The 25,037-nt window shown below is 49.0% G+C and overlaps 1 protein-coding gene across 2 annotated transcripts; it reads left to right on the forward strand.

Moving 5' to 3' along the window:
* The first annotated feature begins 857 nt into the window (after positions 1 to 857).
* LOC106891796 (chromosome unknown open reading frame, human C6orf89) lies at positions 858 to 24,020 on the forward strand. Of its 2 annotated transcripts, none has more exons than XM_014948553.1 (8): positions 858 to 1,649; positions 1,982 to 2,189; positions 3,446 to 3,611; positions 20,076 to 20,230; positions 20,561 to 20,682; positions 22,034 to 22,160; positions 22,802 to 22,925; positions 23,627 to 24,020. In XM_014948553.1, exons 2-8 carry the CDS (start codon positions 2,001 to 2,003, stop codon positions 23,710 to 23,712), a joined length of 969 nt encoding a protein of 322 aa, XP_014804039.1. In that variant the 5' UTR covers positions 858 to 1,649; positions 1,982 to 2,000; the 3' UTR covers positions 23,713 to 24,020. The 2 variants fall into 2 exon arrangements, with proteins under 2 accessions (XP_014804039.1, XP_014804038.1); XM_014948552.1 differs by lacking the exon at positions 858 to 1,649 and adding an exon at positions 1,686 to 1,867.
* Positions 24,021 to 25,037: the final 1,017 nt, after the last annotated feature.

Genomic DNA, 25,037 nt, shown 5'->3' on the forward strand with positions numbered 1-25,037 from the left:
CTTCAGATGTGCTGGCCTTTGCTTGTTACATGAATCAGGGTATTACATAAATGAAAGAGTTTGTAAAGTAATGTATTGTTTTTATAGAGCCAAGTGCGTGCCAGGTGCTTTACAGGTGAGAAGAAAAGGTCCCTACCTTGGAGAGCTTACGATCCGTAATGAGATATTATTGATCAAACCTGGTTTGGGGCAGATTTGCTAGCCCATGGGGCTGCTCAGGTGGTAAGATCTGGGACAAATATTTGCACGGAACGCAAGGAATGTCAGTAGAACAGGGCCAGGAGCTAATTAACCTGGCAATATAGTGCAGCATGTTCTCATTGCGTGCTTGGGGTTAGGTTTTAATTTGGCATTTTATTATTTTGGTGTTTCTAAGGCTGCGGCTAGAAATCTGACACTAATGTTAATATAACATCTGACATTAACTGCTTGAGTTGGATGCTTAGGCAGCTGCTGACCAAACAAATAGGGGTTATTTTTCAGCCAGATAATTTTCCTGATCTGATTCACCATGTGACCACATAAACAAATGTGCAAGAGCGGAACAGGCAGTTGATCTTGCAGAGGAGAGAAGCTGGTAGCCCTGTTGAAAAGTGAGGTTTTGCTGAAACTACACCCTAGCATTGCAGAAAAACAAGATATTGAAATTGCCATTGCTTGAGTTCTGACTTGTAGGAGCCATGGTTTAGGGGGAGAGCTGTTGGCCAGCTCTTTAAAGGCAAATCAGATTTCAAGTTTGGTTGCCTAACAAGATTCATGAGCTGGTTGCTGGTGTCAGGGGGTACTTGGAGCAAAAGGGGGAGAGGATTTCCATTTTCAGCTGTGAGCTGGGTGTTTTTACGTGATGATGCTCAGGCTGTGCTTTCAGGGTAATGCATTGCTAAACTGTGTCTCCCCAGAAAGAATTTCAGTTTGTCCCAGTTTGATCCAGGTTGGAGTTTTCACAGCTCAGAAAGAAGCAGCAAAGCAAGACCTCACAGATGCTCCCTTTTCCCCAGCAGTGTTTTTTTTCCGAGGCTAAATGCCTCTTTTAACAATAAGATTCTCGTGTTGGCAGCTATTAGCTTGTCCAGCAATTTCTCTTTGCATCTTTTTTTCAGCCCATCTGCTGCTCTTGCTATCGCGAGGCTCTGCCTTTGTGGCAGACAGGGGGAGTGGTAGAGGAACACAGTTCTTTATTTATTTATTTTAGCATCTTAACGTTGATCACTTATAGGTGTGTTGTTACAAGCTTTCCTGGGAAAAAATTTGCTGTTAAATGCCATTTTGTCTCCATTTTGCATTCACAATGCAATTCTTGCTGCGGTGTTTAGTTACGTGGTATTTCTGCCGTACGAATGACCTGCAGGCAAACTTTGAGGGGGAACTAGGACCTTTTGTTGCTTGCAGACCACACTGCTATCACGTTCCTGTTACTCAATAATCAGTTGGCCTGGACATCAGGTTGCGAAAATTTGAACAAATTGTAAACTGTTGAACTTTGCCCCGCACATTCTGCTTGTTTCTCTGTCCTCTGCTTGTTGCTGACAGGAGATTTAATGAAAACAAATCTACGTTAAAATAAGTGCCTAAAATTATAGTGCAGCAAGAGCTTAGCTTGGCTACTGTGTGTGTGATGATCAGCTTTGTATTGCTGGCTCTTGTACCTGGTGAGCAATCGCTTTATGGGACGGATTCATTTGGAATAGATGAATAAATGGAGTTTCATTGATTTCTGGGAAGCTTTGTTCATTTACATAAGCTGTGAATCTCAGCCGGTTCTTCTCTTGTCAGGAAATTTCACGGCTTCTTTCAATCCCTGGGAGATATTGAACCAGCCAAGACTATTAGGACTGCAGCTAAATGTTGCGCCTTTGGCTGCGAACAGGTTTGCTTCAAAGAAACCTTCCTTCTTGCCTGGACAGAGCGACGTTCCTGTGATCTCTCTGCACATGCTGGCGTTGAGCTGTGTTTTCTGTTAACATCCTGAATCTCTCCACAGGGATTATTCATCAGAGGCCATGGAGCTTTCGGCCAACGAGCTCAGCATCTATGACAAGCTGTCGGAGACGATTGATCTCGTGAGGCAGACTGGCCATCAGTGTGGGATGTCAGAACAAGCCATCGAGAAATTCATCAAGCAGCTCTTGGAAAGAAACGAACCCCAAAGGGGACCTCCACGGTACCCTCTCTTAGCAGCTCTCTACAAGGTAAGGTGTCTTTTTTGGGCGTGGACAGGCTGTTTTGAGGGTGAGAGTTCTCCTTTTGCACCTGAGCCTTTTATTTCCCATTGCATTTTTCTTTCTGAGTTCTTTATTTAAAAAGCTGTGAAGTGTAGCTTCCTTCCTTTGTCCCATGAGCTGGTTTGAAAACAGAAGACAGCTGACCAAGATTTGAAATGACTCATGTGCATTGAAAGTTTAACATGTCAACACCTTCCTCTCCTTAAGTTATTAAAGAATGAGACTTGGATTGATTCTTCAGGCAAAGATTCCCAGTGTCAGCACCCTCAGTGGAAATGTGAGGAAGGAAAGAGATTAAAGTTCAGGGTTGAATAATGAAGAGATAGAGGTTCTGTTTCTAAGCCTGTCATAAGCTTCTTACCTGTCTTTATTCTCCTTCTAATCTAATAAACCTTCTGCCATGATGCTTGATGCTAGAAAAATGCTTTGGGACCCTTAACTAAAAGAAGCTGTAAAAAGTTTTGCAAAGTGGGTGAAAGGATGCTCTTGTTAGGCAGGTTTGAGATGTTTGCTACAAGGATGAAAAACTTCCAGCTGGCATCATATTGAGTAATATTTTAGTGTCATCTGTACAAAATCATCAGGATGGTTTCTATTTAGAAAAAAAAAAAAATCAAGCTTTCTTCCTCACATCCTATAAAAAGCTGTAAAATGAGGCAGGAGAACAGGAAACTGGAAGCTTGAACTTTCGGGTTGTGTTCTTGTTTTTGCTGTTGATTCACTTTGACTTTGGCCAGGGGGGAGAAATGCGTCATGTCATCTCTTTAAGGCTTTTTTGGGATTCTGGTATGGAGGAGGGAGCTGGTGCCAACTCTGCCAAAGTGTGTCAAGGCTTGACGGATGTTTGCAAAAAAGCCTTGAAAACCTTGTGTAAGAGGTATGGCAGAAGTGCAAGCTTTTATTTGGTTAGGTGGGAGGAATCGGAAGTATCTGTAGATGATCCTCATTGCTCTGGCGCTAGATTATTTGCAGTGCTAAGATACAAGAACAGAATTGTGGGGCTTAGGTTTGGAGGCTGCTTGATTTTTGTCCTTGGACAGCCCTAAAGCTGACAGCTCCGTGGACGTAAATAGCATTAAACAAGGAGCCACAGCAAAAATGTGAGTGCTCCTCTTGGAGCACGCAGCCACAACCCTTTGATACCAGCCAGAAGGTGTGTCCTGTTCTGAAGACACACCAGCTCACCACAGTATCATTAATTACGTGCCTGTTCTCTCTCACAGGGCCTGCTCACTCTGGGGTTGGTCCTGCTGACTGTTTACTTCGTGATCCAGCCGTACAGCCCGCTGCCGCCCGAAGCTCCGCTCTCCAGAGCCCACGCCTGGGGCTCCCTCATCGGTCACATCCGGCTGCTCTCTCTGCCCATTGCCAAGAAGTACATGCTCGAGAGTAAGGATTTGATTTCTCTGCTTTAACATAAGCCCAGCAAGAGATACCGAGTTAAATACCAGCCTTGCGAATCATTTGAGTGTTTCCCTGGGCACCAAATAACAAATGTGTTACTGGCATGGCACCACGGGTTTCTTTTTCCCTACCACTGTACTTAAAAATAGCATCCTGAATTCTAGCTGGGGTGCTTTTCCTTCCATTCATTGGGGTTGAAGCATATTTTAGCTCTAACTTCATTTTGTTCTTGCACATTCTCTTTTCCTTGCTTTTAACACCTCAGGTTTTTAATTCCACAGGAGTTCCCCCTTCCTCTAAAAAAAAATAAATCTCTTCAGTTCTGAGAATCGTACTGAGATAGTTATGCTGGGCAAATGTCACAGGCAAAACCAGTTTGTCAACTGAATCTTGGTATCTGTGAGCAAAGTGTAAAAAACCTCAACATGTGACCCAGGTTTAAGGAAAAGCAGTTTTTGCCAAGTGGCAGATTGGGAAAGGGCTGTGGGGCTGAGAGCTCGGGTGTTTATAGGAGTTAACGTAACATTAAGGGTAGTGTGTGTGAGGAAGCCAGAGCTGGGACTCTTTAGTCTGGAGAAGAGAAGGCTGAGGGGAGACCTTATCAATGCCTACAAGTATCTCAAGGGAGGGTTGAAGGAGGAGGGAGCCAGACTCTTTTCAGTGGTTCCCAGTGAGAGGACGAGGGGCAACGGGCACAAGTTGGAACATAAGAGGTTCCACTCAAATATGAGGAGAAACTTCTTCACGGTGAGGGTGACAGAGCCCTGGAACAGGCTGCCCAGGGAGGGTGTGGAGTCCCCTTCCTTGGAGATTTTCAAGACCCGCCTGGATGCTCCTGAGTAACATGCTCTAGCTCTAGGCAATCCTGCTTCAGCAGGGGAGTTGGACTAGATGATCTCTATGGTCCCTTCCAACTCTAAAATTCAGTGAAATGGCTCCCTAAAGAAGTGGTCCTGTCATGGGAGAGCAACATAATAGATTTTCCTAGACTGGCAGAACAGAAATGGAAAATTTTGGGTATTTCTCATTCTTAGTTAATCATTTCCACTGACTTAGACTGGCAAATGGGTATAAGCATGGGCTCTGCCTCTCTGATAAAATACAAAGACTGTCAGCAGTGATAAAGCCGTGAATTATTTTGAGCAGGGACGTGGCACGATGTTGATCGTCTGGCGGGTCACTGTAAAAACAAACTCCTGTGTCCATGCCCTCGACGGGGTTATATTTAGCTCCGGCAGCTCATTGTGTTGGAGTTGTCTGTTCTGGCTCTGACCTTCCTGCTGCAGCTAAAATGGGCGCCCCGAAATGCCAGCGCCGCTCTGCGTTTTCTCTCTGTGTCTCCCTCTCTTCCGCTGACACCTGGGATTTCTCCTGGTTTGGGTTCATATGGGTGGGACGGGGTATCCCCCATTGTTCCTCTCCTTCCTTACACACTGTTTTTTCCTCCTCCGAGAGATCCCAAAGGCGAGGAGGTGGCTGTGATAGCCACTGGACATTCCTAGCCTGCTTATCTACTGCATTTCAGCGTTGACACGAGTGAACACCCCTCTGCTTCTGTATGGAGAAGGAAACCAACAGGAGCTTTAATGCTCAGATCAGTTCAGTGAAATTTGGTTCAGAAAGTTGGCAGGTTCTTCCTTTAGATGCCTTGGGGGTCCCCCTTGGATGGGGAGAGCCCAGGGACGTTCCTGGGGACAGGAAGAGGTTTATTGGGCTGCCTGAAATCATGAGCATCTTGCTGTGAAGATAAATAAGAGCAAGAGCAAGGCTGGGCTACTGATGGGAAAACCAGCTGAACGGGGAGGAGATTGGGAAACATCCAGAGGAGCAGGGGAAAAGGGAAGGATGGATGGGGAGGAAGGATGCAAGGTTGTTGTTTAAATGCATATAAAGCCCCTCCTACCTCCCTGAGTCCTGGAAATCTGGAGTGATGAGCAGTAGGGTGGGCAGCAGGCCAGCTCTGGGGAAAGGAGGGGAGGTACAGAGGGGATGAGGCAGTTCCCACTCTGTTTTTCCAACAGTACTAGATTGTGGTGGAAACCACAGCATGTCCCAATTAACGGATTTGCCAGGGGTGGCTGGGGTGACTTTGATCTTACCTCAGCAAAGATCAGGACTAGACCCTGGTTATTTGAATGGGAGAGTGCAGCACCCAGCCTGAACCTTGGCTGGGATCCTGTGGGAATCCCTCATGTCCTGGCTTCCCGGCAGGCAGCTGTGGCCCCCGGGGCTGTCCCAGCATCTGGCTGTCCTGGTGGCACTGGTGTCAACTTCACAGCTCGCTGCTGAGCGGATCCAGCAGGGATGTGGAAGAGGGACAGCACGGTGTGGGGCTGGGAGGGCTCCCGAGCTGTCTGTCAGCCCTGCCTTGTGTGTGGTGTAACGTTTTGTCCTTAATTTTGGCCTTGTTGTGTGCTGAAGGGAAGGGGTAATGCTGTGGCTTGTCATCCTGTTTGTTGATGTGAGTGTAAGGCCGGGAGGTCTTGCCAGCAGGAGCAGCGTTCTCTGGTCCGTGCTTGCATAGGAGAAGGCACCATACAGGAGAGACACCAGTGTTTTTCTCTCTGAGCAGCAGAGAAAATTCACTAACGAAGGGACTCGACGAACAGACTCCTCTCCTTTCTCTACATAGATCCTGGGAGATGAAACAGAGGATAGGCTGAGGGAGCTGGGGTTGTTCAGCCTGGAGAAGAGGAGGCTCCGGGGAGACCTAATAGCGGCCTTCCAGTACCTGAAGGGAGCCTACAGGAAGGCTGGGGAGAACCTATTTAGAAAGGCCTGCAGTGACAGGACGAGGGGAAATGGCTTCAAGCTGGAGGGGAACAGATTTAGACTGGAGATGAGGAGAGGGTTCTTTACTGTGAGGGTGGTGGAGCACTGGAACAGGTTGCCCAGGGAGGTGGTTGAGGCCCCTTCCCTGGAGATATTCAAGGAGAGGCTCGACGAGGCCCTGGGCAACCTGGTCTAGTTGGGGGTGTCCCTGCTGACTGCGGGGGGGTCGGACTAGATGGCCTTTGGAGGTCCCTTCCGGCCTGAGCAATTCTATGATTGTATGATTCTATGATTCTATGAAAATTTTCGAGGGGGCTGAGGATGAAACTTGGAGCTTTCCGTGCTCGGGCACCGGTTCAAATCCAGCTCAGGCTGTTCTTGTTGGAAGCCACCTGGTAGTGGTTTGGAGGCTGCCGGGGCCACCGGCGGTGCTGGCAGGATTCCCCCGGCCTCGCTGCCCGACGTGGTGCAGCCAGAGCCCGGCCGTGGCCAGTGTGGGCGATGCGTGGTCCTGTTGGCTTCCTCCGGGCCTGACAGCAGGCAGGGACAGCCAGCCTGTGGGAGGATGTGGTCTGCGGCCCTGCTGTCCTTCCAGGCAGCTTTCCTGTCTCTGGGATTGCAGGTTGGAGCCCGGTCACCACCCGGTAGATTTGGGCTGAGCAGCCAGGTTTGTGTTGCAGAACAAGGGAAGCTCAGATGCTTGGTTTTCCCCCGAGAACCAGAGCCCCACGTTAGAGTGGTGGTGAGGCTTTGGGAGGAGCAGGGGTGCGGGATACTGCTCCCCTCTCTCTCCAGCTTAAGGTGACCTGCCTTCACCCTCACCCTCATCCTCGCAGCCCAAGAGCTGTGGATAACAAGGGCTGCCTGTCCGTCGGTGGCTGTGGGTGGACCTTTGAGCAGCCAAGGTGAGGAGCAGCGTCCACAAAGCTCTCGCTTGCGTTAAGTTTGTAGGATCAGGTCCAAAGTAAATTTCCTTTTTGCCTGTCTCTCTGCTCTCTTGCTTGCTGGCTTTCTCCCCCGGATCAATTCCCATATTAAAACGAATGTTCCCACCCTTTGTTTCTTCAAAGCTGACTCTTAGACCCTTGGGTTTGGCGGCCGTGCCTCTTGTTTTCAGCTGTTTTCCCAGGGCTAGGAACCCAGGTCCCTTCGGTTGGGGAAAAGTTCTGCAGAAAATGTGGTTTGCATTTGTTCTTCCTGCGCTGGTGTTTACGCCGAGTTTGTGAAAGCCCCAGAGCTGGGTCATGCTGCCTGCTCCGGGCTGGGGGAAACGCCTCTCACCCCCGAGCCCACGGCTGTTGGCCGGGGAGATGAGCACCTCATATAGCCCCCAAGGGAGATGTTGGTTTTACAGACCTCTGGGCTCTACTTAGAATCATAGAATCATAGAATTGCCCAGGCCAGAAGGGACCTCCAAAGGCCATCTAGTCTCTAAAAAAAAATAAATCTCTTCAGTTCTGAGAATCGTACTGAGGTAGCCCCCAAGGGAGATGTTGGTTTTGCAGACCTCTGGGCTCTACTTGCTGTAAGGAACATGGTGGATTTTGAGTGGGCATGTGGGATGTAGAGAGGTTGGTGCTGGGCTCTTCTCAAGATAGTTATGCTGGGCAAATGTCACAGGCAAAACCAGTTTGTCAACTGAATCTTGGTATCTGTGAGCAAAGTGTAAAAAACCTCAACATGTGACCCAGGTTTAAGGAAAAGCAGTTTTTGCCAAGTGGCAGATTGGGAAAGGGCTGTGGGGCTGAGAGCTCGGGTGTTTATAGGAGTTAACGTAACATTAAGGGTAGTGTGTGTGAGGAAGCCAGAGCTGGGACTCTTTAGTCTGGAGAAGAGAAGGCTGAGGGGAGACCTTATCAATGCCTACAAGTATCTCAAGGGAGGGTTGAAGGAGGAGGGAGCCAGACTCTTTTCAGTGGTTCCCAGTGAGAGGACGAGGGGCAACGGGCACAAGTTGGAACATAAGAGGTACTTGCTGTAAGGAACACAATGGATTTTGAGTGGGCATGTGGGATGACTCAAGGTTTTTTAGTGCTGTCCCAAAGAGAAAGCAGGGCCTTGGAACCTGGATTCGTTTCTCTTCTCTGACATGGACTGGGATGGACAAGGGATTCCCTCTGTGTTTCAGTGCTTTGGTGCAGAGTAGGGGTACGAGTACTAAAGAAGTGGTCCTGTCATGGGAGAGCAACATAATAGATTTTCCTAGACTGGCAGAACAGAAATGGAAAATTTTGGGTATTTCTCATTCTTAGTTAATCATTTCCACTGACTTAGACTGGCAAATGGGTATAAGCATGGGCTCTGCCTCTCTGATAAAATACAAAGACTGTCAGCAGTGATAAAGCCGTGAATTATTTTGAGCAGGGACGTGGCACGATGTTGATCGTCTGGCGGGTCACTGTAAAAACAAACTCCTGTGTCCATGCCCTCGACGGGGTTATATTTAGCTCCGGCAGCTCATTGTGTTGGAGTTGTCTGTTCTGGCTCTGACCTTCCTGCTGCAGCTAAAATGGGCGCCCCGAAATGCCAGCGCCGCTCTGCGTTTTCTCTCTGTGTCTCCCTCTCTTCCGCTGACACCTGGGATTTCTCCTGGTTTGGGTTCATATGGGTGGGACGGGGTATCCCCCATTGTTCCTCTCCTTCCTTACACACTGTTTTTTCCTCCTCCGAGAGATCCCAAAGGCGAGGAGGTGGCTGTGATAGCCACTGGACATTCCTAGCCTGCTTATCTACTGCATTTCAGCGTTGACACGAGTGAACACCCCTCTGCTTCTGTATGGAGAAGGAAACCAACAGGAGCTTTAATGCTCAGATCAGTTCAGTGAAATTTGGTTCAGAAAGTTGGCAGGTTCTTCCTTTAGATGCCTTGGGGGTCCCCCTTGGATGGGGAGAGCCCAGGGACGTTCCTGGGGACAGGAAGAGGTTTATTGGGCTGCCTGAAATCATGAGCATCTTGCTGTGAAGATAAATAAGAGCAAGAGCAAGGCTGGGCTACTGATGGGAAAACCAGCTGAACGGGGAGGAGATTGGGAAACATCCAGAGGAGCAGGGGAAAAGGGAAGGATGGATGGGGAGGAAGGATGCAAGGTTGTTGTTTAAATGCATATAAAGCCCCTCCTACCTCCCTGAGTCCTGGAAATCTGGAGTGATGAGCAGTAGGGTGGGCAGCAGGCCAGCTCTGGGGAAAGGAGGGGAGGTACAGAGGGGATGAGGCAGTTCCCACTCTGTTTTTCCAACAGTACTAGATTGTGGTGGAAACCACAGCATGTCCCAATTAACGGATTTGCCAGGGGTGGCTGGGGTGACTTTGATCTTACCTCAGCAAAGATCAGGACTAGACCCTGGTTATTTGAATGGGAGAGTGCAGCACCCAGCCTGAACCTTGGCTGGGATCCTGTGGGAATCCCTCATGTCCTGGCTTCCCGGCAGGCAGCTGTGGCCCCCGGGGCTGTCCCAGCATCTGGCTGTCCTGGTGGCACTGGTGTCAACTTCACAGCTCGCTGCTGAGCGGATCCAGCAGGGATGTGGAAGAGGGACAGCACGGTGTGGGGCTGGGAGGGCTCCCGAGCTGTCTGTCAGCCCTGCCTTGTGTGTGGTGTAACGTTTTGTCCTTAATTTTGGCCTTGTTGTGTGCTGAAGGGAAGGGGTAATGCTGTGGCTTGTCATCCTGTTTGTTGATGTGAGTGTAAGGCCGGGAGGTCTTGCCAGCAGGAGCAGCGTTCTCTGGTCCGTGCTTGCATAGGAGAAGGCACCATACAGGAGAGACACCAGTGTTTTTCTCTCTGAGCAGCAGAGAAAATTCACTAACGAAGGGACTCGACGAACAGACTCCTCTCCTTTCTCTACATAGATCCTGGGAGATGAAACAGAGGATAGGCTGAGGGAGCTGGGGTTGTTCAGCCTGGAGAAGAGGAGGCTCCGGGGAGACCTAATAGCGGCCTTCCAGTACCTGAAGGGAGCCTACAGGAAGGCTGGGGAGAACCTATTTAGAAAGGCCTGCAGTGACAGGACGAGGGGAAATGGCTTCAAGCTGGAGGGGAACAGATTTAGACTGGAGATGAGGAGAGGGTTCTTCACTGTGAGGGGGGTGGAGCACTGGAACAGGTTGCCCAGGGAGGTGGTTGAGGCCCCTTCCCTGGAGATATTCAAGGAGAGGCTCGACGAGGCCCTGGGCAACCTGGTCTAGTTGGGGGTGTCCCTGCTGACTGCGGGGGGGTCGGACTAGATGGCCTTTGGAGGTCCCTTCCGGCCTGAGCAATTCTATGATTGTATGATTCTATGATTCTATGAAAATTTTCGAGGGGGCTGAGGATGAAACTTGGAGCTTTCCGTGCTCGGGCACCGGTTCAAATCCAGCTCAGGCTGTTCTTGTTGGAAGCCACCTGGTAGTGGTTTGGAGGCTGCCGGGGCCACCGGCGGTGCTGGCAGGATTCCCCCGGCCTCGCTGCCCGACGTGGTGCAGCCAGAGCCCGGCCGTGGCCAGTGTGGGCGATGCGTGGTCCTGTTGGCTTCCTCCGGGCCTGACAGCAGGCAGGGACAGCCAGCCTGTGGGAGGATGTGGTCTGTGGCCATGCTGTCCTTCCAGGCAGCTTTCCTGTCTCTGGGATTGCAGGTTGGAGCCCGGTCACCCGGTAGATTTGGGCTGAGCAGCCAGGTTTGTGTTGCAGAACAAGGGAAGCTCAGATGCTTGGTTTTCCCCCGAGAACCAGAGCCCCACGTTAGAGTGGTGGTGAGGCTTTGGGAGGAGCAGGGGTGCGGGATACTGCTCCCCTCTCTCTCCAGCTTAAGGTGACCTGCCTTCACCCTCACCCTCATCCTCGCAGCCCAAGAGCTGTGGATAACAAGGGCTGCCTGTCCGTCGGTGGCTGTGGGTGGACCTTTGAGCAGCCAAGGTGAGGAGCAGCGTCCACAAAGCTCTCGCTTGCGTTAAGTTTGTAGGATCAGGTCCAAAGTAAATTTCCTTTTTGCCTGTCTCTCTGCTCTCTTGCTTGCTGGCTTTCTCCCCCGGATCAATTCCCATATTAAAACGAATGTTCCCACCCTTTGTTTCTTCAAAGCTGACTCTTAGACCCTTGGGTTTGGCGGCCGTGCCTCTTGTTTTCAGCTGTTTTCCCAGGGCTAGGAACCCAGGTCCCTTCGGTTGGGGAAAAGTTCTGCAGAAAATGTGGTTTGCATTTGTTCTTCCTGCGCTGGTGTTTACGCCGAGTTTGTGAAAGCCCCAGAGCTGGGTCATGCTGCCTGCTCCGGGCTGGGGGAAACGCCTCTCACCCCCGAGCCCACGGCTGTTGGCCGGGGAGATGAGCACCTCATGTAGCCCCCAAGGGAGATGTTGGTTTTGCAGACCTCTGGGCTCTACTTGCTGTAAGGAACATGGTGGATTTTGAGTGGGCATGTGGGATGTAGAGAGGTTGGTGCTGGGCTCTTCTCACAGGTAATTAGTGACAGAACGAGAGGGAACGGCTTCAAGCTCCAACAGGGGAGGTTTAGATTGAACATTAGGAAGGAATTTTTCACCCAAAGAGTGGTCGGGCATTGGAACAGGCTGCCCAGGGAGGGGGTGGAGTCCCCATCCCTGGCTGTGTTTAAGGGCCGTTTAGATGCAGTGCTGAGGGACATGGTGTAGGGGAGGACTTTGTAGAGTAGGGGAGATGGTTGGACTCGATGATCCCAAGGGTCTCTTCCAACCTGAATGATTCTATGATTCTATGACTCAAGGTTTTTTAGTGCTGTCCCAAAGAGAAAGCAGGGCCTTGGAACCTTGATTCGTTTCTCTTCTCTGACATAGACTGGGATGGACAAGGCATTCCCTCTGTGTTTCAGTGCTTTGGTGCAAAGTCGGGGTACGAGTACATCCCTCTCCCCAGCAATCATTAGGGAGTAATATAATAGAATTATAGAACAGTTAGAATTGGAAGGGAGCTTAAAGCCCCCCCAGTGCCACCCCCTGCCCTGGGCAGGGACACCTCCCACCAAAACAGGTTGCTCCAAGCCCCCTCCAACCTGCCCTTCAACCCCTCCAGGGATGGGGCAGCCACAGCTTCTTGGGGCAACCTGGGCCAGGCTCTCACCACCCTCACAGCAACGAATTCCTTCCCCACATCTCAGCTCCATCTCCCCTCTTTCAGGGTCAAACCCTTCCCCCTCCTCCTAGGGCTCCCCTCCCTCATCCAGAGTCCCTCCCCAGCTTTCCTGGAGCCCCTTGAGGGACTGGAAGGGGCTCCAAGTTTTCCCCAGAGCCTTCTCTTCTCGAGGCTGAACCCCCCAACTCTCTCAGCCCCCTCTCCCAGCAGAGGGGCTCCAGCCCTCCCAGCATCTCCGGGGCCTCCTCTGGCCCTGCTCCAACAGCTCCATGTCCTTCCTGCACTGAGGACTCCAGAGCTGGACACTTGCTGCCTTCAGCATGGCTTCTCCTCTTCCTCATAGAGGATCTCACTTATTTTTTCTCCTAAGCAAATTCAAGCTGGTTTGCTCTTGTATTTGTGCATATTTTCATGTACCCTCTCCAGGGCTGGGGCGTTTTGAGGTGTATGTGGGTTGCAGCTCCGTGCAGGGCTCCCTCCCATCGCTGTGCAGCTGCCAGTTTATCTGATCTTTTTTTGTGTGTGTGTGTAAACAACTCTTTTATAATATAACCTGAGAGTGACCAACAGACACGTGTGTGTTGGCTCGTTCAAAGGGGAAGAAAAAGGCTGACTTTGCAGTGCAGGGTGGTGCCAAGTTCTTTTCGTGTGCTGCTTTACTTTGGCCTCCGTTCAGTGACTGGACTGTTTATTTGCATTTGCTGACAGTAAACTAACTCCAAATCATTGTGGTAATCCAGAAGATGAAAAACTCTTCCTTTTGCGTCTTATATTTTGATGCCTCCAGAATTTCTTGTTTCCTTATTTGCAGAGCAAGTGAATTCTCTCTTTGAATGTACCATCCGTGGCCTGTTGCAGGGGCGCTTAACATCCTGGCAGGGTCCTGGTTGCGCTGGTGACACGGACATGTCAAACCTTTTACAAACTGAGGCCACCATCAGGCAAGTGGCAGCAATTAGGAGGGATTTCCTTCAAAAGTGTTGTTCCTCCAAGCCAGATTGCTCATGCAGACGCTGCCAGAGCAGCACAAGCTGTTTTCTAGGGTACGTAACCAGAGGTGCAGGCTGGAGTGGACTTTGGAGGCTTTCCTGACAGCTTGGTCCCTGCTTTGAGTTTCCTAGATTGGTAGGTGCAGCTTTCTCCTGGAAATAATGTTTTTTCGCCCCAGTGGACCATGAGTTCCTCTTGGGCTGGGCTGAGCAGACTTGATTTCACAATGTCTCGTTGGATCAAAATCATTTCTGTGCTTTGTTAGAGATTGACTAATCATCCTTCAGTTGTTTGAGCAGCCGTTACCCATTAGTGAAATGAATGAGGAGTTCTTCGAGCTGTTGACTTTTTACCCAGAACAAAAGTAAAGGTTTCTTGATGGGTTTGTTTGTAGCTGTTATTTCGTTGCTGGCTGTTCCTAAAAATGCTAGGAACCAAACTGGGAGGTACTTTTTTCTCCTGGCATAAATATATTCATTATACTCAGAGCTACAAAGAAGTTCCTTATGAGAAAGAGGTGAGAATCTTCTGCTGAACAGGGACCCTTTTTGTATTTAAAAACCCCACTGTGATGCATTCCTTAATCAGGACTTCCACGCTGTAATTAATAAGCACTCCTTTTGATTCCTATCTGATTTACTCAAGGACTCATCGGTTTAGCCTGATTTTGACATGACGTGTATATTTAAAAACCCCACTGTGATGCATTCCTTAATCAGGACTTCCACGCTGTAATTAATAAGCACTCCTTTTGATTCCTATCTGATTTACTCAAGGACTCATCGGTTTAGCCTGATTTTGACATGACATTATAAATGATCAAATTAATTTTGAACCTAGTGAAAAATTCCAGCAGGATGGAGCTTGGGAAACGTTGGTTTGGGTCCAAGTGCTGCCAGTGTCTCCTTCGAACTGTGCTACACAGTAATTACAGAGCTCTTAATTTCTGTAGCTGTAAAGTGAGAATGATGAGATTTACCCAGGTCGTGATCGTGAGTTGATGTCCAAATTGCTTTGAGCTTTTAAAATACTGTTTTATCTTTCTATAAATCCTGGGAAAGGGGGTGTGGTGATAAGCCTATACTATGTGCTGTTGCAATGACATAGCAGGACAAGTAACGAGCTATTTACTTGAGGAGTATGGTATAGTATCTATAAGTGGTCTCAACGCAGCAAGTGGAGAGTGTTCTTGCTCTTAGGAGCAAGTTCTTCAGAGTGTTCTTACTCTGAGGAGCCAGAACACCCTGTCCTGCCTATTCCTTGGCTGTCAAAGCAATAACAGTAGGTTACGAGCTGCAACTTCACTTCAGGGTTAAGGGCTAGACCTTGCAAATCCCTGTCCTTAAAATAATGGAAAACAGCACTGTAAAATCCTGCATCTGGAAGTGAGATATTTCCAACCGGAGGGAGAGCTGCAGCCCTTCTGTGGTGATAGTAATTACACGTCAGAGCAATGAGGATCTCGTGGGCCCCTTCATCACTGGGAATCTTACAGGTGGGATGGAATGTCTCTTAAAAACCTCTGCCCTGTGTCAGCTGTAAGAATCAGCTGGTAGTTGGGCTTTTGCTATGACAATTAATGGAGGAGGTGAGTATTCTACAGGCTGTGTCACATGCACGTCCACAAAGGCTGAGGGGAAAGCATGGTCACAGAGAGAAGAGGGTAGGCTGAGTTCTTAATCCCTTCCTTTGAACTGAAAAATTCCCCAACTTTTAGCAGTGTGCAGGCACTGTAGAAGTGGGGATCAGCATCTTCTCATGGTTGGATCCAGCATGTAGGAACAAGGTGGTGGCTGTCAGTGCAGCTCCTTAAATGAGTCCCTGGGTCAGGCCCAGGTGAGTCCACCCCATCCTGAGCTTGTGCTGGAATTGACCAAGATAGAGTTGGTTGTGCTTTTTGAGAGCCCTGAGGTTTCCCTGCTCACCTACCCTCATCACAAGTATTTTTGTAGTTCTTGATGCAACGTTGGACCTTGGGAGGGACAGTCCAAAAGTGGTGTGGTTTAATGAATATTTCCAGCCAGGCTTGTCCAAGGGACCTACGAGAAAGGACAGAGAAACATCTTGTGAATATTCAGTTCACAGTCTTTCTTGAGAGCCCCGAGTTCATCCTAGGCTCGCGGAAATTGATTGGATGCTCCTAGTGATGTACTTTAAGAAGGTAGAACGTATTTTTAAAAGGATAAAATATATTTTAGAAGGTAGAATCTCTCACTAAGTTAGAAAAAAGAGGTCACTGGTCCCTAGTGAGGTATGAGGTGGGAATGGGGAATGTTGTCCTCAGAGGAATTGGGGATTTGGAACCAACTTTTGCAGATTGTGGAGCTGCTCAGAGCGTTAGACAACCCTCCAGGGAGCTTTCTTCTAATTATCATGGATGAGGGTAGCAACAGCCCATAGGGACCAAAAACCCAGGGGAGCTGTGAAGTCCTGCACAGATTGAACTGTCACTTACCTCCTGGAGATGCCTTCAGCCTCACAGCTCGGAGTGCTTGAGGAGCAAACCAGCATGGTTGGGAGCCAGCAAACCAGTCTGGTGGGAAGCCAGCAGGCTGCCTCGGCACCTGCAGCTCTGCATGCAGCAGGTTTTACTTTCTCACCACTTCATTATGGTCAGGAACAACCCTTGGCTCCATGTATCTCACAGGAGCAAAAGGTCACCCAGCTCCAGGGCTTCCCTTTGAACCTGCTGTGGTTGCAGACTGGTATTTAGCCCTCCGTATCGTCCCTGAAGACACCGGGGCTGTTGCTGAGGTTCTGCTCTCGGATCGATGTGGGCAAGTTTCCATAAGTTTTATTGCTTCACTGCAATAAAACTGTAGAAGCGATGCCAGGTCTTCTCAGTAACCTCTTAGCTTCCAATCTGATCATCCACACCCAGCATCTCTAGGGTTGTGCACACACACCCCTCTCTGGTTCTGGGGACAGCCAAGAACTTGGGAGATCCTCTGTGAAAATGGCCAAGAAGGGCGGAGTACTCATTTTTAAGCTGATTGCGACTTGAAAATTATTTTTCTACATAGTGGAAAGTACAGTCATAAACTCCTTCCAGCATTAATCATAGGCGCGTTGTAAGGAGAAGTTGTTATCTCTCTGTCTGTGTTGTGTTAGCAGCTGGAAGTCCCCAGCCCTGGCTCTGCTTGGAGTTATCCTGACACAGGGGAGGAGACAGCTCTTGTTCTGGAGAGCTAATTAAGCATAAAAGCAAATATTAGGTGGGTATGACCGATGGGGAGGGTCTGCTTTCTAAATTGAAGGCCCCTCCTGAAGGAGGGGTGAGAAAACCAACCTCTCCTCCACGCTCAGGCTGTGATTGACCTGCGCTTCCGTCGTGTAATGGATAGTTGTACGTGTGGAGGCTACAGCTGCTTTCCTGCACTCGGGCTCCAGAGGGATAATCACACACACCCAGCACTTCACCATTCAAATGTGAGTGGACGGGACCGTGGTGTGACAGCTGCACGTGATGGTCACACTGGGATGAAGAGCGTGTCTCTTTCTCTTCAGTCTCCGAGCAGCCCGTGCGTGCACGCAGACAGCGTGCTTGATTTCAACCAAAAAATATTCCCCCGGGGTGTCTGGGCAGGGTGATAATGTAAAAGGAATGCAGGGAGGGTAATTGAAAGAGAAAATGAGCATCCTTGGTAAAAACCCTGGTCCCCCGTGAGCAGTTGCATCCCTGCTCCGGTCCCCTCTCCTCTGCACCCTGTCTCTTTTCCCTCCCTCCCTCCCTGGGAAGGGCAGGCATTTCTGCCTGTACTTGTCATGCCAGTCACACGCGTGCTGGTGCACAGGCTAACACCCTCAACAATAAATCTAAAAGATTAATTACCAAAAAAAAAAAACCAACCCAAAAAACAAAAAAACCCAACAATCCCACAACCCCACTTTGCGGCATTTGAAATGCGTCTCAACCGTGCTCCGCTTGGGTTATTCATGGGGAAAAGAAATAACCTCCTGAATCGAGCAATTGAGAATGCAAATATCCCAGCTTAGCTCAAAAGAGGAATCAAGCTCTATACTGTCAGGCTGATTAGCATCCCCTTACGTGGGGCACTGCCCGGAGCCTGAAGAGGAAAATTTTGGGACAACTGTGCTTAACGCTCTGGGATGAGGTTTCTAAGTTTTGCCCAGAAAGAAATTAGAGTATTGCCACTCCCTGTGTGTGATGAGAGACCCTAAGATAGATTTTCTTGTTTTCTTCATGGCAACTGCCCTTCCTCTGGTGAGATCTTTCAGCCTTTTGTTTCCTGTCACTGACCAGCTGTTTTTTGTGAGTTGAGTTTTTTTGTTGTTGTTGTTGTTGTAAAATTGAAGCTTTCTACAGGCAGTGGAACAAAGATTTTCTTTTTTCTCTTGTGAGCGGGGAGGGAAAGGACGTTGGAGCAGTTTCTCATGGGAGTGGGACTTCTGCTCGCAATGAGGATTTTACACTTTGTTTTGCCTTTTTACCCCTTTCCCTGACAGCAATGTAGATGCGTCTTCCAGAAAGACTAGGAATTATATCCTAGTCCCTTTCAGCCCCTATCCCAGCAGTAGGGTGGGAAATGCAGCATTTGGGAGTCGACTGGACATACTTAGAGAGGGAAAAAAAGCAAAATTAATCCAAATCTGCACCTTGTTGTTATGTCCCAATGAACCTAAATCCTCTATAACATTCCTTGTTGTCTGTTGCAGAAGTCGGAGGGAAAAATAAAACAGGAGCACTATTAAGTGCTGTTCATCAATTATTACCCCTGTGCAGGGGCATGAGTGTGGCTGGAAACCGCGATGGCAGTAACGGGCTGTGTGTGGTCTTTTTTTTTCCCCCCGAGAAGCTGCCGTGCATCCGTGTTTCCCAACTTTATTTTTCAGCCAGGTTTCCCTGTCTCTTCCTCTTCACTTTTCCTACCCACTCTGTTTCCCAAGTGGGTGACCTGCAGCGATGGCCAGAAGAGACTAGCTCTTTTGATACATGCTGGGGAGGGTGGGCTTGGCCAGGGGACGGATTTTGGAGCGTTTTGGGATGACTCAGCCTTCACTGTTTCCTAGCCCACCCTGACAGATCAGGCCTTTGGGTGTCTCCCCATCAGATTAAGGCTGCAGAACCGGGGCTGTCACTGCCATGAAATTAAAGCCACGTCCTTTTAGTGTGGTGGCTGCTCCTGCGATTCCTTTAGCATAGAAATATCACAGAATCTTCTAGGTTGGAAGGGACCTTAAAGATCAGCCTAACTGACAAAAATAGACACCCGCACAACAAACAAGGAGCATCATCACTAAACCAGACCTCCCAGCACTACATCAACCCGGCTTTTGAACACCTCCAGGGATGGGGCCTCCACCACCTCCCTGGGCAGCCCAGTCCAAGGGCTGAGAACCCTTTCAGTGAAAAATTTTTTCCTAATATCCAGCCTGAACCTCCCCTGGCGCAACTTGAGGCCATTTCCTCTCATCCTGTCGCCTGTGACTTGAGAGAAGAGACCGACCCCCACCTCTCTACACCCTCCTTTCAGGGAGTTGGAGAGAGCAATAAGGTCTCCCCTCAGCCTCCTCTTCTCCAGGCTGAATAACCCCAGTTCCCTCAGCCTCTCCTCATAAGACTTATTCTCCAGACCCCTCACCAGCTTTGTCGCCCTTCTCTGGACCCGCTCCAGCACCTCGATGTCTTTTTTATGGCAGGGGGCCCAAAACTGGAATGTGGGACATTCAGCATTATCCGCTCTTCTTCTGTTCATTCAGTGCTGCAGCAAGTCTCTTCTGTTAACGTTTACTTACTTTTTTTGTGCTGGGAGGGCTGGTAAGTTGTAGGATGGAGGCAGGATATGGGCATCAAGCAATGGTTTCCTGTAAAAAAATTGAATTTTTGAAGATGTAAACGAATGCAGAGTTTATTGTAGATCAGTTCAGCTGATCATGATGTAACAATGATTTCTGGAATTTAAAATGAATAGAGTTATGATCCAGGGATTCTTCGTGTTGGGGCTTTTCTCCCCATTTTGTCTTCAAGTCAATGCATGGGATGAATGAAACCAGCAGCAGCACATCTTGGTGAAATCCCATGTTGGTCAGCATCTTCTCCCTGGGACGGAATCTTTCTTAGTTAATACAGAGGTGAAAGGGAGGGTGGTGATTTCAGGGATGTCTTAACAGGATTCATGGCACCAGGGCTAACCATGATAGAGTTGCTGTTGCTCTTTTCAACCTGATATTTTTTTTTTTATTTTTATTTTTTCATCTTCTGAGTGTCTCCTTGAGAACATGTTTGAATTGCTCTTTTGACTGTAGACTTGTTTTGACTTAACTGCACTAGATATAGTGGTTGCCATCCTTCTATTGACGATGAAAGGTTGACTTGGCCAGTATGCCTTGTGTACAGAGAAGTGGCATTTCCATAACGCTCTCCCTTTTCTCACAACCCCAAGCCTTACCCCAAAACCTTCAGCTTGTCCTGGAAGCGTTCTGCAATGAGTTCCCTGGCCTGGTGAAGCTTATTCTTTTAGAGTAACTTACAGCTATAAGAAATCTCAGTGTTTCGTGTTCGAGAGAATGAGTTTATCATTGAGAGAGTCTCCTTTCTGTTTTATTTTTTGTCTTATTAAAGATGTTTCTCTTGTTTCTTCCCAAGAATGCCAGGACTGGTGGGCAGCAGGTTGCAGACAGAACACTTCTACGCTTCCTGCAAACTGCACAGTCTGTTCCTCTGTGAGAAGCCTTCAGATAGTGACAGACTTGGGAGAACTATCAGAAAAGCTCCAGAGGTCTCAGCCTTTTCTAATCAAGGTAATGCACGGACATGTAAGGCCGGATGATGAGTCCAAACTCTTGATTAGCACCAGCCAGAGACCCCTGACCCATTTTTAATCACAAACTCCAGCTGTTGATAGAGGTAGAAGAAATATCTAAGATATGTAGCTCCAGTTTAACGATGTCAGGGGGTGAGGAGCTCACTGCATCCTTAGCAAGTTGGTTCTCTGAGTAATTATCATTATGGTTGGAAACTTAGCGATCTAGATGGCTGTAGCTTTTGGTTGTTCTTTGGCAGGATGGAAACAGGAGAGGGGAAGAGAACCCCAGGTGCACAGCTTTTATCTTTGTGATGTGTCTTTTAAGACAGGGCAGCATCTCTCCTATGAAGAACTGAAGCATTTTCAGTCCCAGGATCCAGACCTGGCAGAGGTTATAATAGAAGAAAATTCAGCTGAATTGTGGAGCTGCCCATTTTTCTTTCCCTGGTGAGTCAAAGACCAAACACCTGACAGATGCATGTACATCCCTTCTGCAGGGGTGCCAGGGTTTTGGCTGATACGAATCCCCAGGAGCTTGCAAGTTGCACTTTAACTGGAGGGAAGGGAAACAGGAGTGGGTTACGGGCTTCCATCTGCCTGCTGGCACTGATTTTATCCAAGCAGAAGACTTCTGCACTAAAAATGGAGTGTTGTGGCTGGGACTTCACGTATTTCTCCCCTTACAAGACAAAAATATCCCAGTGATTGCTCAGTCCTGTTCTTCAGGCCATACATTAATCATCTGGGCTGTGGTCTGATCACCTGAGGCAACTGGTTTACATTTCTCATCACTGCTGTCTGCCCAGTGGAAATCCTCCACCATTAGTTGACCAAGAAGAGGTGCCATGATTTTAGCAAAACACCACAAATTAATAGAAAGCCAGGGGCCCCTGCAATTTGTGTTTGGTCTCATGCAGGAAAAATGCCAACCCTAAATCCTGACCCTCTGTTAACTAAAAGCTTTTTGCTAAAGCCTTCAGTGTGGCTACAAGACTTTTGAACAATTTGGAGGACTCTAAGCTTGGCAGAGCCACCCAACCTATGTCTTTTCACATGGAGAAGGTGGCTATAAGACTTGTGAACAATTTGGAGGACTCTAAGGTTGGCAGAGCAACCCAACCTATGTCTTTTCACATGGAGAAGGGTGAGAAATAACATGGGAAGGTGCCACCTGGTGTGGAGCAGGCTCCCTGGCACCTTTGTTGGAAGTAAAAAGCAGTGTCCAAGCCCTTGGAGAAGCTCATGGTGGGGTCCGTGCTTTGGCTAATGCTTAGATGGGATCTTCTCGCTGCACTTCACGGCCACAGCGCTGGTAGATGGATGATTAATTCTACTGAATGCAGAAGTATTAATCATGTCACAGCACTAGACGGGGATGTAAAAATAAGAAGCCCCACCCTGCCTTTTCCAGTTACATTCCCTGGCCTGGAGAACAGGCTTGGATCCCCCTGCCTTGCCATGTGCTTTCAGTTACGGCTGCGTACAATGGCACCTCTCCGCATCTGCTGTAATTAGTGGAGCTCAACAGTGACTCACATCATTTTAAGGGAAGAGAAGGGAGAGAAATTAAGTTTAGGCATCCACGATGATCTGTTTATTCCCTTTTTACGTGGTCCTGCTGCAGGTGTTGAGATGAAAATATGAAGGAGCACAGGTTTAGAAGCTGAGAGGTCAAATTTTGCTCCTAGGGACTAGTCTGTCAGCAGGCTCTTCATCAAGCCTGGGAAGAGTTTTGATCTTGGAAGTAGCTTTTTAAATACAAGCATTATCATGGCATAATTTGATTTCTTTTGTTTAGGAACAAATCTGTGAATAAAACTCGGATTCTGCAGGAATTTTTCCCCACTTCTTCTTTGCTGTCCTTCCCCAAGACAGTGTCCTTGGAGAGCTGCTTCCTCATCCGCCACCCGGATTTGGGGAATAAGGTGAGAAATTCATCCCAGAGATGTTGTCTCCCTGTCTGTGAGCTGTCCTTCGGTCCCCCAAGTCTTCAGGGGATTTGCAGGACATTTTCAGCTGATAGAATCCTGGCAGGAGGGTTTAGTCTTGTATCAGTTGTGTGTAACGTGTTGTACCACCCAGAAGTTGTGTCTAGTTTTGGTCAGGTGGTACCAAGCAGTTCCTGGCAGTAAGTCTCACCCATTCTGAGATACCTGCCATGGAGATGTTTCACTGAAGATAATTATGCTTCAGCCTGGTCTCCTCCATTTTCTTGTGGGTTTTGTGGGTGTGGAGGGCCTCGGACAGAAGAGGGGAGGAGGACACTTGCATGGAGGTGACCCCATGGAGATATTTCATACCTGCCATGGAGACATTTCACTGAAGATAATTACACTTCAGTCTGGTCTCCTCTGTTTTTTTGTGGATTTTGTGGGTGTGGAGGGCCTTGGACAGAAGAGAGGAGGAGGACACTTGCATGGAGGTGACCCCAGCTACGATCTAATGCTAACTTGGGTGAGAAGCAAATCTGTGGTTTGGGCTGTCTCACCTTGCTGTAGGGCAGTGATCTGCTCCTTGTTTGATCAGGCAGACCCAAGGCCTCTGAAATGTTGTCCTCTTCTCCTAGAGCTATGGTTTGCACAGCCTCTTTGCCGTTGGAAGTGGGCAGCTCACCCTGACGGTCGTACCTCGGGACGAGTGCAGAGGACACTGTGAGACCTTCAAGGTGGAGCTGGAAGCTGGAGATCTGGGTGAGTCCCTGGGTTGAAGCGTGCAGGGTCTGGGAGATCCCTTGGAGTCAGGAGCCTCCTTCCAGCTGGGTCTTCTCTGGCTAAAACCTCTGTGTGCCATTACCACTTCTAAACTGGTGTGTGGCTGCTTGTATGGAGGAGGGATCATTCTGGACTGGGAGTTTGTGGCCTGGAACACAAACAATGGTGCTCAGTATGAAAAGGATAGGATGAGGGGGAACAGTTTTAAACGACAAACAATGGGCTACCCTGAGGTGCTCAGTATGAAAAGGATAGGATGAGGGGGAACAGTTTTAAACTGAAAGAGGAGAGATTGAGATGGGATCTGGGGCAGAACTTCTTTTCTGGGAGGGTGGTGAGAGCCTGGCCCAGGTTGCCCAGAGAAGCTGTGGCTGCCCCATCCCTGGAGGGGTTCAAGGCCAGGTTGGAGGGGGCTTGGAGCAACATGGTGTGGTGGGAGGTGTCCCTGCCCAGGGCAGGGGGTGGCACTGGGTGGGCTTTAAGCTCCCTTCCAACCTGAACTATTCTATGATTCTATTCAAACTTGAGCATTTTGGGCTACAGAAGACTCAACGCTCAGCCAGGTGTCACAAACTCAGTGTGTCATTGAGGGCAGTGTCTTTCTGAAGAGCTTCACAGGAAATGCGAGCGGTCATTATACATGGATTCATCTAATTTGGCCTCTCTTGCATCTTCCAAAGGTTACGCCAGCGCAGATTACTGGACGATGAGCTTCATGGCCAAAGGGACAGAGCCCGCGGTCATTTGTGACGGAGCTGCCAGCTAAGGACAGGGAGGTGGGAAAACGGAGCTGTTTCCAGGACAAAAAGAAGACTTTTGGCTTTGAAGCCAACGTCTTGAAAGCGATAGGGCTGGGGCAACTGGGGCAGGCAGCTTTGCCACCCTGCATGTTTACAGTGTTTAAAAATGACTGTTTTCCTGACCCTTGAGGTAATTCTTTGCCTTTCCTCAAATGTATTTTGGGAGAAGCTCAAGCTATTTATGACCTTCCCTGTCCCCTCAGGTAAGCCCTGGGTTTGCAGCAAAGGGGTTTTTTTTCCTCCAGGAACAACAGAGGGATTTCTCAGGATGAGATTCACCTTGTGTCCTTTGTGGATTTATGGCACTTCTGACACTTGCTGGGGGGTTTGGGAGTGGAGGGGGTGTGCGACATCGTTGTGTATGTTCCTCCTGAGGAGGAGGCTTTGAGCCTGTCTTGGTCTTGTCAGGCCTCTATAAAGGGAATGAATTGGAGATGTGTCCCAACTCCACCCCATCTCTCATCCCGTACGGAGCCGTGTGCCTCAGTAGTGTGTCCTGTAAAGCCAATCTCAGCTCCAAGCTCCAGGGCTGGGATGAGCCCTGCAGCTTTGGGGCAGAGACCTCACCCACTGCGTTGTCCTTGTACCACAAGAATCTCTTCAGGCCTCTTCCTTGTGTCTTGTGATCGCTCTTCTGTAATTCCCCATCAGCAGGTTGTGAGTGAGACAAATAGTCACTGTGCTTCGTTTATTATTATTTTTTTTTGCCTCCACCTCTTTTCCTACAAAAATCCTGATGCAGGTTTTGGTGGTGGTGGTGCTGGGAGCGCAGGGGTTGTGGATGGACACGGGGCTGGGTGCAGCTCTGTACACATTTCACCTTCTCACTGTGCACCTGAGACACAGGGGCTGCGTGACCATTTTTCACATACTCCTTGCTTTTGGGAGGTGCTGCTGCCTTCCCGGCCCAGGGGAGCACCCAAAACCTTCCTCACCCCTGGCATATTTATTTAATTCTTTTGCATCAACTTCTTCCAGACCTGAAACTCCATCTTCAGAATGAACATTGGGTTTTTTCCTGACTCCTTTCCAAGCTGCCTTCACATGCTTCCTGTTGCTTGAGCACTGCTTTCTCCAGTGCCCTGAGAGAGGCTCGGTTTCAGTGTTTGCAGGCTGCGGATGCCGCGCTCCCTTCCAAGTCTGATCCTTTGGGTCTGATCCTGCTGTTGACGATCATTTACAGATGTGTTGGGCTGAACTCATGGGCCAGGGCTGCGGTTCAGGACATAGTCTCACACTTGTTAATATGGAATTGGGAGGGGTTTTTGTTTGAAAGCGAAGTTAACTCTTG

The sequence above is a fragment of the Calidris pugnax genome, unplaced genomic scaffold (genome assembly GCF_001431845.1).
Source record: "Calidris pugnax isolate Ruff unplaced genomic scaffold, ASM143184v1 scaffold91, whole genome shotgun sequence".
Classification (NCBI taxonomy): Eukaryota; Metazoa; Chordata; class Aves; order Charadriiformes; family Scolopacidae; genus Calidris; species Calidris pugnax.